The sequence below is a fragment of the Etheostoma cragini genome, chromosome 15 (genome assembly GCF_013103735.1).
Source record: "Etheostoma cragini isolate CJK2018 chromosome 15, CSU_Ecrag_1.0, whole genome shotgun sequence".
In the NCBI taxonomy this organism is placed as follows: domain Eukaryota; kingdom Metazoa; phylum Chordata; class Actinopteri; order Perciformes; family Percidae; genus Etheostoma; species Etheostoma cragini.
In genome coordinates this window covers 6,558,674-6,571,275 of record NC_048421.1, presented here as the reverse complement: position 1 = coordinate 6,571,275, position 12,602 = coordinate 6,558,674, and the positions used below count along the sequence as shown (strand labels likewise).

The 12,602-nt window shown below is 38.4% G+C and overlaps 2 protein-coding genes and 1 gene segment (V, D, J or C); all 3 read right to left on the bottom strand.

Moving 5' to 3' along the window:
* Positions 1-9,273, bottom strand: part of LOC117957876 (lysosomal acid phosphatase-like) — a 13,631-nt gene extending 4,358 nt beyond the window's left edge. Inside the window, exons 1-11 of the mRNA XM_034893967.1 lie at positions 9,121-9,273; positions 6,470-6,565; positions 5,686-5,772; positions 4,853-4,913; positions 4,653-4,744; positions 4,458-4,556; positions 4,149-4,238; positions 3,260-3,343; positions 3,091-3,139; positions 2,821-2,909; positions 2,459-2,565 (exon numbers count right to left, since the gene is read on the bottom strand). Coding sequence (XP_034749858.1) covers positions 2,459-2,565; positions 2,821-2,909; positions 3,091-3,139; positions 3,260-3,343; positions 4,149-4,238; positions 4,458-4,556; positions 4,653-4,744; positions 4,853-4,913; positions 5,686-5,772; positions 6,470-6,565; positions 9,121-9,207 — 941 coding nt within the window. The 5' untranslated portion in view covers positions 9,208-9,273. The remainder of the gene's footprint in view (positions 1-2,458; positions 2,566-2,820; positions 2,910-3,090; positions 3,140-3,259; positions 3,344-4,148; positions 4,239-4,457; positions 4,557-4,652; positions 4,745-4,852; positions 4,914-5,685; positions 5,773-6,469; positions 6,566-9,120) is intronic.
* LOC117958146 overlaps positions 1-12,602 on the bottom strand; it is a 141,947-nt gene that overhangs the window by 44,694 nt on the left and 84,651 nt on the right. The window lies entirely within an intron of this gene.
* LOC117957890 overlaps positions 12,129-12,602 on the bottom strand; it is a 793-nt gene continuing 319 nt past the window's right edge. The window contains 1 exon segment of the V gene segment in view: positions 12,129-12,466. Coding sequence covers positions 12,150-12,466 — 317 coding nt within the window.

Genomic DNA, 12,602 nt, shown 5'->3' with positions numbered 1-12,602 from the left:
GTAGTACACAAGTGTAACATTGTGATAGCTGCATAAAGTGTTATTCATATTACGAGTCTTTGGTGAGAGGGTTACATTAGGAATTAGGTAATTAACATTAGGAATAAAACACCTGATCATGCCTCATATGTTTATATCAGCGGATTCTTGTTGTGTCAAATTTGCAAGTAAAATCCATCAAAATCCATTGTGCATATTTTTACTTTCTTTCTGGTATCAGCTCATCCGTATCACATGGATTCTGTGTCAAAATAAGTGGATTGTGTGTGTGTGTGTGTGTTGACTTGCTAACCTTTATGGTAAGTGTACTGCCTCCCTTCCAGTGTTCTCGTGTTACGTCGCCAGCTTGCTGCTCCAGCAAAAAAAACTCAACTCTGTTTTATTGTTTATTTGGACTGCATTTAAACTACACCAGTTATACTCACTATAACTGGTGTAGCAATACTCGCTAGCATTTATCATATTGCAGGGCTACTGGAATAACTGGAGGGCGTTTTAGGGAAGGCCTGGTCTGATTAGGAGAGACGGCATTTATCCCAATTTGGATGGAGCCCCTCTCATATAAAAAATCCAACCAAGTCTGTTATCGGTCATAAACCATGACAACCCAAGTTTAATTTTAGTAATCGGAGGTGCAGTGCATCTCACTCCTCTGTGCTTCTGTTAGAGCAGTTGCCCACTCAAAGTCTAATAACCACGGTTTCTATCCCCTGAGTCAGACCAGTTAAATCAAAGGTAAACAAAAGAGGGTCTATACTTTAACAACCTAATTAAAACTACGCCAATGATAGAACAGAATTGGAAAATTAGATGTGGACTATTAAATATGAGATCTCTGTTTTCCAAAGCAGTATTAGTAAACACTTTGATATCAGATAATCAGATTGCTCTCTCTGTCTTACTGAAACATGGCTGTGCCATGAAGAATATGTTGAAATGAAGCAACTCCTCCCAGTCATACTCAAATTCTTAGAGGCTCAGGCTGAGGAGGGGCAGTTGCAGTCATATTTGATTCAAGCCTGTTAATTAATCCTAAACTAAATTATAACTCGTTTGAAAGCCTTGTTCTTAATCGTCAAAACCCAACATGGAAAACATTACAACCAATTATAGTGTTGTTTACCGAGCTCCAGGTCTGTATTCTGAATTTTTTATCTGAATTCTCACAGATTAGGTAAAGGTACTTTATTGTCACATACACATACAAGTAGGTAAATAAATTCTCTGCATTGAACCCATCCCTTAAGTGAGCGTTGGGCAGACATTTAAAGTTCCCGGGGACCAACTCCAGATCCAGACTTCTTAGTAGTATTGCTAGCATTGCTTTCAACTCACTACTAGCTTCAGTTGGTTTTAGTCAGAGTGGGCATGAGGCCACATATATATGTCTATATGTAAAGACATATATATACTTATATGTTCATGTGTTCAAACTCTTGGCCTGTACTATATATTGAGAGGTTTACGCTTCAACGCAGAGGGGCAGGGTTCAAATCTGACCTGTGACAATTTCCTGCATGTCTTCCCCCTCTCTTTCCCCTTTCTCACCTTGCTGTCTGTCAAATTAAAGGCGTAAAAGCCAAAAATATTCTTAAACAGAAAAAAGAAGATGAGGAAGCAAAGTAAACTAGCACCTTGGTATAACTCCCAAACTTGCAGACTAAAACAAATCTTGCAAAAACTTGAAAGTAAATGGTGTTCCACCAAAACGGAAGAATCTCGTTTGGGTTGAAAAGCCCTCAGAAATGCCAGATCAGACTCATCTTTAATAGAAGAAAATAAGAAAACCCAAGGTTTGCCAGTACAGTACAGCCCGATCCAGCAGGGGAGAGTTCTGGCCCGACCAGGCACCTCTCTTTGTTATGCTGTAATAGTTTCAGACTGCCGGGGGACTTCCTTGGATACACTGAGCTCCTCTCTCCTTTATCTTTCCATTTTTGTGCCTACATGTCCCAGAAATACTTGTTACCAACCTAGCTCTGGAAGCTTATTCCCCAGAGTCCTTATGTGTTTTTTGCCCAGCATGTTTCCTTGAATTAGGGTGGGACCAAAATCATTCTTGTAGCTGTCACCGTGTTCCTGCTGCACGCCCTGCCATGCCCTGTTATACCCTGCTACGCCATGAATTACTAACTACTATTTCTTGTCACTATTCCATTATCTTTTATTGTGACTGTAGCCACTATTCATTACACCCCCAAACAGCACCTTCAAACACTGCCTACCAAGAGCTTGGATCTGTCCGAGGTTTCTTACTAAAAGGGAGTTTTTCCTCACCACTGTCGCACTAAATGCTTGCTCTTGGGGGAATTACTAGAATTGTTGGATCCTTGTTTATTGAGTGTGGTTTAGACCTACTCCAGCTGTAAACTATCTTCAAATAACTCTTGCTTTAATTTGCTACTATAAATAAAATTGAGTTCAATTGCATTGAACTGTTTGCATGTGTGTGTTTTACCAGTCATTGTTCCTGTACAGCTCAAATATTTGACAGGAGGCAAATGGCGGCTCAATTCCATTGAACACATTCAAGCTGGCCTGAAGAGCGACTACAGTGGTGTCATGCTGTGGACAAACATATGCACATTAAAGGAATACTTAGTGGGAAATGTGTTCACTTGCTCTTTTTTCTCTACAAGATTTAAATAAAAAAAGGTCAATAGCACTCTTAGGTCTGTATGCAAAATGTAAAGCTACACAGCCTGGAGAAGATTAGTTTAGCTTAGCATAAAGACTGGAAATAGTGAAAAACGCTAACCTGGCTCCATTAAAGTTTTAAAAAAAATTCCACCCACCAGTAATTCAAAAAGCAATTCTTACCGCTGATAGCATTATCATTTTCAGTCTCTGATTCTGGTCTGGGGCGGACATCTTGGAAAGATTTTTTACTATTTCACCCAGCAGGATACCTTAAAGATAGACAGCAATTGATGAATGTATCCTACTTACAAGGATATTTGTTATTCGTCTGTGCCATAGAGCTCCAATGTTGTCCAAAAACTATTGAAACACCTCAATGATGCCCAGTGTTGCACTGGGAATAATGTCACTTAATAATCATGAACTGTAGTTTCTAAACCACACACACACCTCCCTGCAGCCGGCTCTTCTCTTGTTGTTTGTAGACCCCAAATTTAACCTGAGAAAATTTAACATCCAACATTGACATTAGATTATCCCTTTTTTATCCACAACATAGCATAATGAGACACCAGTCTCAAGTCCTAAATGAAACCATAATTATTGCCACAACTCCTACCTGAATACTAAAGTCGTTGAGCACTCTGAGCTTCTCCATGACATCAGGAGTCACCCAGTCAGGAGCGGACATGTTGTGACGGGACTGAATTCACACACAGAAAACACAGTGGAAATTATGAAAACCATGAAAAAAACATTTGACTAGAATCACTTTGTCAGCAGTCCTCTTCCTGCACACCCTCTCACACGTTGCTCATCTATTGGCTGTACTCAGTGACCCAGCTGTCCCTGAGTTTATCATTAGCTCATACTTCAAATCTCACACTGTTGTGTGTGTATTGGACATTACAGTGTATTGGACATAACAGCATGTTTTCCAAAATGTCCATATGTTCCTTAAAAACCGACGAGGTTGGTTGAGTCACAAGTTTAAATTAACCAACACATGTTAGAGTCTGTCAGTTACAGTCTCGCCCGCCAGAGGTTTGTGAATCGTGTCTTGAACAACTGAATGCTTTTATTTATAAAATGAAAGCAGCATAAGTGGCAAACCACTTAGCTATGACATCGCCTTTTTTCTGCTTGACATCTTCATATTTGAAAAATCTAGCTCCACCACATTATCTTACCTGAAACATGTTCTAACTAGGACATTAAAACCTGCTGAAGTCTCTCATAATATATATTTGTGGCCAGCATTATTATTGTAATTATGTACTGCACCTATAGTTTAGAATTACTCCAATTTCTAAGTAACTTATTGTTTTAACCCAAGTTCTCACAGAACTTCCTAACAGAGAATCGTTACAAAAATATGTTATTGTTTAGACAAAAAGTCAACAGAAATTATAAAACGTTTTTTTACTGTTTTCAATTCTGCTCTTAACTTATTGTGTTTGCGGGTGGTGACTGTGTGTTTGTGTGTGTTTGTGTGTGTGTGTTGTCACCTCACAGAAGAGTGCGTCATACACGCTCAAGACTGATTCCACATTAATCTCATTCAGTCCGGTTTTCTTCTTCACCAGATCTATAATGTCCTGAAGAGAGGAATGCAGTAAGCTCCACATCCCTACATTTGTATCATCTTTGAAAATCTCAAAAAATTTCATAATTTGGTTTGGAACACATTTGAGATATTCAGACTAGAACATATCGGAATCAGGCATGAAGAAAATCCAACATATGTCAGCAGAGAATTTATTCTGCATGTGTGGTCACGTCAGCCTAACCCCTCCCCCCCCCCAACCTTCTTGTACCTGGTATGTATTGGTGACATTAATAAATTCCTCCGTGCGTTTAGTTTCGTTCATCAACTGTTCGTAGCGAGGACAGTCACCCAAAGGAAAAGAGAGTAGCTAAAAAATAGAGACAAAGACAGAAAGTTCAGAAAATGTGCATTGAATCACTTACAGCGAGGAGCACTAAAACAACTATCTCCATTATATAAATACCCTCTCTTCACTTTGCGACACTGTGTGTACAGGGATTGGCTGCCACATCAAGTTTTCTTTAAAGACCTGGTGACCAGTGGGCGGGTAGAGACCTGGATAAACGCACAAGACTGTCAATGTGTGAGAGAAATGTACTAGAAATAGAAGTATTGCTGGTAAGAGGAGAGTAAGGAGGATGAGAAATTACTTGATGTTCATACCTGCAAGGTTGGCCTCGGCACTCATCAGGGTGCGATCCTGGTCTGTGCTGCGAATGTAGATCTGAGGAAAAAGGACTTTCAAGTGTGGGATCAAAAATGATTTACAAGCAGACATCAGAGCGCTTTATACATAGGGCTGCGACAATGCTTTTGACCCCATTTGATTCTTTCACGATACATGGTTGGCGATTAGATTTGGATTGCTATATTCATTCATTGAGATTCGATAGTATTGAGCACTGCAATTTTCTTTTCCTTCAACAAAAACAAAAGTTGAATAAGACACTTCTAGAGACAATATATCATGAGACATTTCTAAATACTAATTATTTTCTAAAAGAATTTCAGTCATCACATGTCAGTCAGTCAGACATACATTTATTTAATTTGTAAAGAAGTATATAACATGGATTTTCTTCTTTCCATCTGATTTGCTGGAAACGGATATGATGTAATTGCGTCGGTGGTGCAGAACTACAAAAATATTTAGGTGAATTATTGGTAACATGATTCTATGGGAATAAAGAGATTCTAAAAATTATCATCAAATAAATCCCGCTCATATGATATTAAATTTTTTCCCCCTACCTCAAGCATTAAGTATGATAAGTCCCAAGATATTGGGGAGTTTGAAGAGATGAGCTAAAAGTGGACTTTGAAAAAAGTACAAATTCAAGTGTTATGAAGAACAGTAACACGCAGGAAAACACGTCCATCATGCTCCAGGAATTGCAGTACAACTGGAAAACCTTTTATAACACCAACATGGGATATTCACTTGAATCAGCGTCTGACTGGTGGCGTGGCGTGTGATCTGTAAGCGAAGCGGTTACCTCGTGTCTGTCATAGAAGTCGTTAAGGAATCCTTTGTATCGTTTCCTCAGAAACTGGCCCAGACCAAACTGCTCCTGCATCCCCATCTGAAAAAACATAGAGAGGAACTGACATGTTACAACTGATGACATCACTGAATATAGTTTACATTTCAAACCTTTTACATTTATGAATAACCGAAAATCTGTGTGGGTTTAAAGTGGGGCAATAACATCAAAATATCGGGTTTGAAGGAATAAACTATTCCCAAAGAAAGTATGTGTGACATCAATTAGTCAGAATTTTGGATTACTTCATAATTATATTAAAACTCATTAACCTAAATATATTGGTTGCGTTATGGATGCCATGGGAGTGAACTGAGCTTTAAAACACGCCTTTAATGCATGCAACTATATGGCTGTTATAAATACAATGGAACTGAATGGGATTTCACAGACTTTAATGCAGCATATTAACAATAATAATTAAAACATGTGCATGCCATTATAATAAGCTAATGCACAATTAATTACTGCGCAACACTGGGCATATTTGAGTTGAGGTTGTACTGTATACAATGGCTGAGATAGGAAGACAATTGACGACAACAGTACAAAATGAATAAGGTTTTTCAAGAATAGGTAATCAAATATGGAAATGTATCAACTAGGAATACTGCATGAAATGATGCATTCATTTGAATTGCTAATGTAGCATACATAGTTTTGCATTTATAGAAGTATGCAAGACACCATGGGTGCTGATGCACTGCAATTAGAAAATAGAAAATATTCATAATGCCTGTGAAAGCTGTCCAAACCCTTGTGGCCAGCTGCTCTCTTGGTGTGGGTCGGTAGGGTATGCTTTGACTGGAGACCTGTCACCATGCCGAAACAACTAGGTGGGAAGAAGAGATGTCAGGCAATACCTAACTAACAACACACCGTTACCCCTTTACAATTTAACTGGAAACAAAAACTGCATATTTTGTGTTGGGAAAAAGCTCATCATTGCTACACAGTGACTAGAGAAGGAACTACTGTAATTTGGTGATAAGATTAAGAGTTAGCTATCAGCAGAATCACTGTACAATTTGATACTGACATATTTGAAAGTATATAAATAGAGATGCAAATAATTCCAACAGGACTGCATTAAATGTTGGAAAGATGTGAATGTATTTAGTTTTGTTTTTGTAGCAGGCTGGACGCCACTTGATAAAGCTGATTTATTGACTGTCAGCATAAAATGTTCACCATTTATCTACCTAGAGGCCCAATTATCCACTGCTTGAGACTAGATTCTGTATCTGATTTTGGCTTGATTGAAAAAAGGTTTTGAAGAAGAATATTTTGGTCAAATTAGTCAGCTTTTTTATTGAATTCAGATAAACACTGAAAATAATAATAATAATGGGAGTCTCCATGCTACACTAAGAATTCCGGCCAAATTTTTACGTTAATCTTAATCGCTATAAATATGCATGTACTTTTGAAAACCTGAGCTGAATCGGTGCAGGCAACATGGAGAAGCTGCAGCTACAGTGCCTTGCGAAAGTATTTGGCCCCCTTGAACTTTTCAACCTTTTCCTACATTTCAGGCTTCAAACATAAACATATAAAAATTTTATTTGTTGTGAAGAATCACCAACAAGTGTGACACAATTGTGAAGTGGAACGAAATCTATTGGAAATTGTAAACTTTTTTAGCAAATAAAAAACTGAAAAGTGGTGCGTGCAAAATTTTTCGGCCCCTTTACTTTCAGTGCAGCAAACTCACTCCAGAAGTTCAGCGAGGATCTCTGAATGATCCAATGTTGTCCTAAATGACTGATGATCATACATAGAATCCACCTGTGTGTGATCAAGTCTCTGTATAAATGCACCTGCTCTGTGATAGTCTGAGGGTTCTGTTGAAAGCGCAGAGAGCACCATGAAGACCAAGGAACACACCAGGCAGGTCCGTAATACTGTTGTGGAGAAGTTTAAAGCCAGATTTAGACACAATAAAAGATTTCCCAAGCTTTAAACATCCCAAGGAGCACTGTGCGAAAGATCATTTTGAAATGGAAGGAGTATCAGACCACTGCAAATCTACCAAGACCTGGCCGTCCCTGTAAACTTTCAGCTCAGACAAGGAGAAGACTGATCAGAGATGCAGCCAAGAGGCCCATGATCACTCTGGATGAACTGCAGAGAACTACAGCTGAGGTGGGAGACACTGTCCATAGGACAACAATCAGTCGAACACTGCACAAATCTGGCCTTCATGGAGGAGTGGCAAGAAGAAAGCCATTTCTCAAAGATATCCATAAAAAGTCTTGCCACAAGGCACCTGGGAGACACACCAAACATGTGGAAGAAGGTGCTCTGGTCAGATGAAACCAAAATCGAACTTTTTGGCCACAACGCAAAACAATATGTTCGGCGTAAAAGCAGCACAGCTCATCACCCTCAACACACCATCCCTACTGTCAAACATGGTGGTGGCAGCATCATGGTTTGGGCCTGCTTTTCTTCAGCAGGGACAGGGAAGATGGTTAAAATTGAAGGGAAGATGGATGCAGCCAAATACAGGACCGTTCTGGATGAAAACCTGTTGGAGTCTGCAAAAAACCTGAAACTGGGACGGAGATTTATCTTCCAACAAGACAATGATCCCAAACATACAGCAAAATCTACAAAGGGATGGTTCACAAATAAACTTATCCAGGTGTTAGATTGGCCAAGTCAAAGTCCAGACCTGAATCCAATCGAGAATCTGTGGAAAGAACTGAAAACTGATGTTCACAAACACTCTCCATCCAACCTCACTGAGCTTGAGCTGTTTTGCAAGGAAGAATGGGCAAGAATTTCAGTCTCTCGATGTGCAAAACTGATAGAGACATACCCCAAGCGACTTACAGCTGTAATTGCAGCAAAAGGTGGCTCTACAAAGTATTAACGCAAGGGGGCCCAATAATTTTGCACACACCACTTTTCAGTTTTTTATTTGCTAAAAAAGTTTAATATCCAATAGATTTCGTTCCACTTCACAATTGTGTCCCACTTGTTGGTGATTCTTCACAAAAATTAGAATTTTTTTATGTTTATGTTTGAAGCCTGAAATGTGTCAAAAGGTTGAAAAGTACAAGGGGGGCGAATACTTTCTCAAGGCACTGTACGTGTTGGGGAGAAAATTGCTCTTCAGAAATGTTGTTTATTGTCCCCCTCAACTGTTACATGAAATTTACGGCCATGACTTTACTAAAAGACCCATATTATTTCCGATAAACTCGATTCATGTTCAAAGGAATACACATGTTTACAATGAAACAAAGGAAACAGAAAGTATCCCACATTTTGAATATAGTACCAAAAGAGTCTATCCACTGAACCAATATGCAGTAAACTTTTGCAAAGTTCAAGACAGCTTCCATAGCATTAACATTATATTATATTCATTTTACTCACCACAGTCACATAGACAAGTTTCCTTGCTGCAGCTTCTCCACAGACAGAACTGATAGTTAAAAGAAAGAGCACCGCAGCAGGCACCATGTTGTCGTCTTTAAAACTGGAGAACTACGCTTGCTAACCGATGGCTGTTTGTTAGTTTCAGATCTAGTCCAGTCATTTTAAGCCAATATGAGTGTCAACCTAGGACAAATTGCAAAAGAAGCAAATAGTTCAGTAATTTTAAGCCAATATGGGGGTCAACCTAGGACAAATTGCAAAAGAAGCAAATAGTTCAGTCATTTTAAGCCAAAATGAAGGTCAACCTAGGACATATTGCAACAGAAGCAAATAGTCCAGTCCTTTAAAGCCCAAATGGGGGTCAACCTAGGACATATTGCAACAGAAGCAAACAGTCTAGTCATTTTATTATTATATGTCATTTAGCTGACGCTTTTATCCAAAGCAACTTTCAATTGCTCTATATTTTGAGGTTGCACACCATTTGGAGTAACTAGGGGATACGTGTCATGCTTAACACATTGGTTGATAGATCACAAGGGGGCTCAGGTCTACCCACATCAAAGGTAAGTGACATATCCACTGCACCATCATTTTTAAGCCAAAATGGGGTTCAACCTAGGACAAATTGCAAAAGAAGCAAATTTAACTTTGCTTCTGCTTCAAATTTAATTTGGGGAAAGTTTTGAAAAAGTACCAAATATGCATGAGCCTATTCATTGTGTTATTGTTTTGGTTTCTTTTTCTCCTTCTTTCTTTTTTTAGTCCTGTCTTTTGTCCTCTTGTTTGTGCCTTAGTTTCCTCCTCGGTCTTATTTGGTAGTCAGTCTTGTATTCCCTTGTGAGTGTCTGTATGTTGGGTTTCCTATTTTATTTTGAAGGTAAGTCCTTGTCTCTTCTTGTCAATAGATTTACTTCCTGTCTGTCTGATTGTCCTGCCCTGCCCTAATGTGATTCACCTGAGGTATCACCTGTTTCTCCTTACCTCTTGTATTCAACCTTTGTATTCCCTTTGTCTCTTGCTGTGCTGTGCTGTGCTGTGCTGTGCTGTGCTGTGCTGTGCTGTGCTGTGCTGTGCTGTGCTGTTTGTCTTCATAACGGAATTGTCAATGTTTTTTCCCCTGTCCTGTGACCTGTATTTCCCTTACACGGGTCCTTCTGTCATAAATGTTCTAAGACCTGTTGATGTTGTGATTATAAGGAAGGAAGAGTTTGCATGGACCTCCCTCTTCAGGTTTAGAAAGGGAACATGGAAAGCAGATCCACTTTACCGTCAGTAGCTGCTATAGGAAAACTAAAATATATCAAATACCTGTAGACTATTTCTGCTACAAAATACAGTTTGATGCTATGGGATAGACAATATTTATTTTAGACAGTATATTAAAGTGATACATATTTCTAATATGCTTACTGTTTAAGTGGAACTCAAAATGTTTATTTTCTTGGATTCTAGTCTTAAAATTTTGACGAGCAGATGACATATTTTTCATGGCCAAAATACAAAACTGTTATTTGGATACTTACACTGCATATTCAAATAAGTATGTTTATTTGGATTTTTAAAATGCTATTGCCTGATCCAGCTCTCTGTATTTAACAGAAAATCATTTTTTCTTGTCTTGTCAAAGCATCTAAATACAATTACAGAGAAACAAAACATAATTTCCTTGTAGTGAAAGATTTCTCAAATACATTTAATCGTAGACAATATCTCTATCAGGGAGTAACTGGCCACATATAGGCCTACTCTGCCGAATAATTTATTTAACTACTTTTACAAAGTGTGCATCATTGAGCCATGCTGCTTGCTGTGTATTTGTGCAGGTCTGTTGGTGGTTTGCACCACTGTAGAGCTATTATTTTTTAGGAAACAACTTATATAAACTATAATATATTGAATATAGTTTCTAATTTCAATGAGGTTATCTTTTTACAAATGCAGGCTCTGAGTCATGATAAACTGTCCCAACATGCTAACAAATACATTTTTTATTGATGAAATGTTATTCATTATAAATTGTCAATCATTCAGTGGAACATGTGTTTTTACAGCCCTGACATGCTTCAGTGCTTCTTGCACAGAGTTCTTCGTAACCATTGGCATGGTTTTATTTCACTTAGACTAATAGCTGGTTTGATTTGCATTGAGAGATGATTTTAAGGAAAGTATCCCATGCCAATCTCTATGTATAGTGAATGGTGATAGTGTATAGTGTGATGATGTGGGGCTATTTTAATTCCAAAGGCCAAGGGAACTTTATCAGGATACATAGTATCCTGATCCATGAAATTACTGGCCTTTAATAATAAAAATGTGCCTGCCTCTAAGGGAATTTAAAATAGGGGTATTTATACGTATGCCCCCTGTATTTTAAGGAAGAACATTTATTTATTTACAATACATTATTCATTCACAAAGAAAATTGGTGTCCTTAAAGGTTGGATTTTACTTCATTTTTTAATTAAGACATTAAGATGGGAAGAGTAATCAATTAGATTACTTGTTATTTATAACGCCGTTGTTCCCATCACTGAGTTTGACAACTGAAAGAACTATGTCTTCTACTGTAGAGGATGTAACATTATAAAAATAAATATTTACTCATGAGTTTAAAATATATAGAAATTATATGTGGATATATCAAAGTGCTTTTCATGTGCAAAAATGTTATTACTGTGAGAACATTGGACTACATTTCTTTACTCTCACTTTTTGCTCATTGCGTTCAGTTTATTTAGTAAGTAAATCACCTTCTCGTCATGAGATAAGTACATCTCAAATATCCTAAAGGTATTTTTTATCAAATTGCAGTTTTTCATGTGAAAAACCTTATGTACCATATTATTAGACAACTGAATAAATATATATTAACTGAATAAATATATACTCATCAGTTTAAAGTAAAATATATATTGTAAATATATCAAAGTTCTTTGTAAGGGGTGGGGGGTGCTCAGATGCTTAAGATCACATTGCTGTCTGTTGTCTGTGGAGTTTTTCTGCAGCTGCTCCACTGTCTCCAGTCACTGTGTCTGTCGAGCACAGAAGTAAACGGCAGAATCTGCTGCTGTCAGGCTCTGGACCTCCAGGTACTGAGTTCTGCTGGGAACATCTTCAGTCATGATGAAACGGCTTTGAAAGGAGCTGCCATAGCTAGCAGAGTTTGAACCTACATCCATCCTCCCAATCCACTCCAGAGCTTCCCCTGGTCTCAGTCGTATCCAGTGAATATAGTGGCGGGTCATGTCAAAGCCAGAAATGATACATGACATCTTCACTGTCTCTCCTGGTCTTTTTACCTCAGAGGGAGACTGGTCCAGTTTGATCTCACTCCAAACTCCTGTAGCAAAAGAATTTCTGAGAATCATCCAACAAACTTGTAAATCACAGGTTGAACATTTATCCATCCATCCATCTTCGACCGCTTATCCGGTATCGGGTCGCGGGGGCAGCAGCTCCAGCAGGGGACCCCAAAC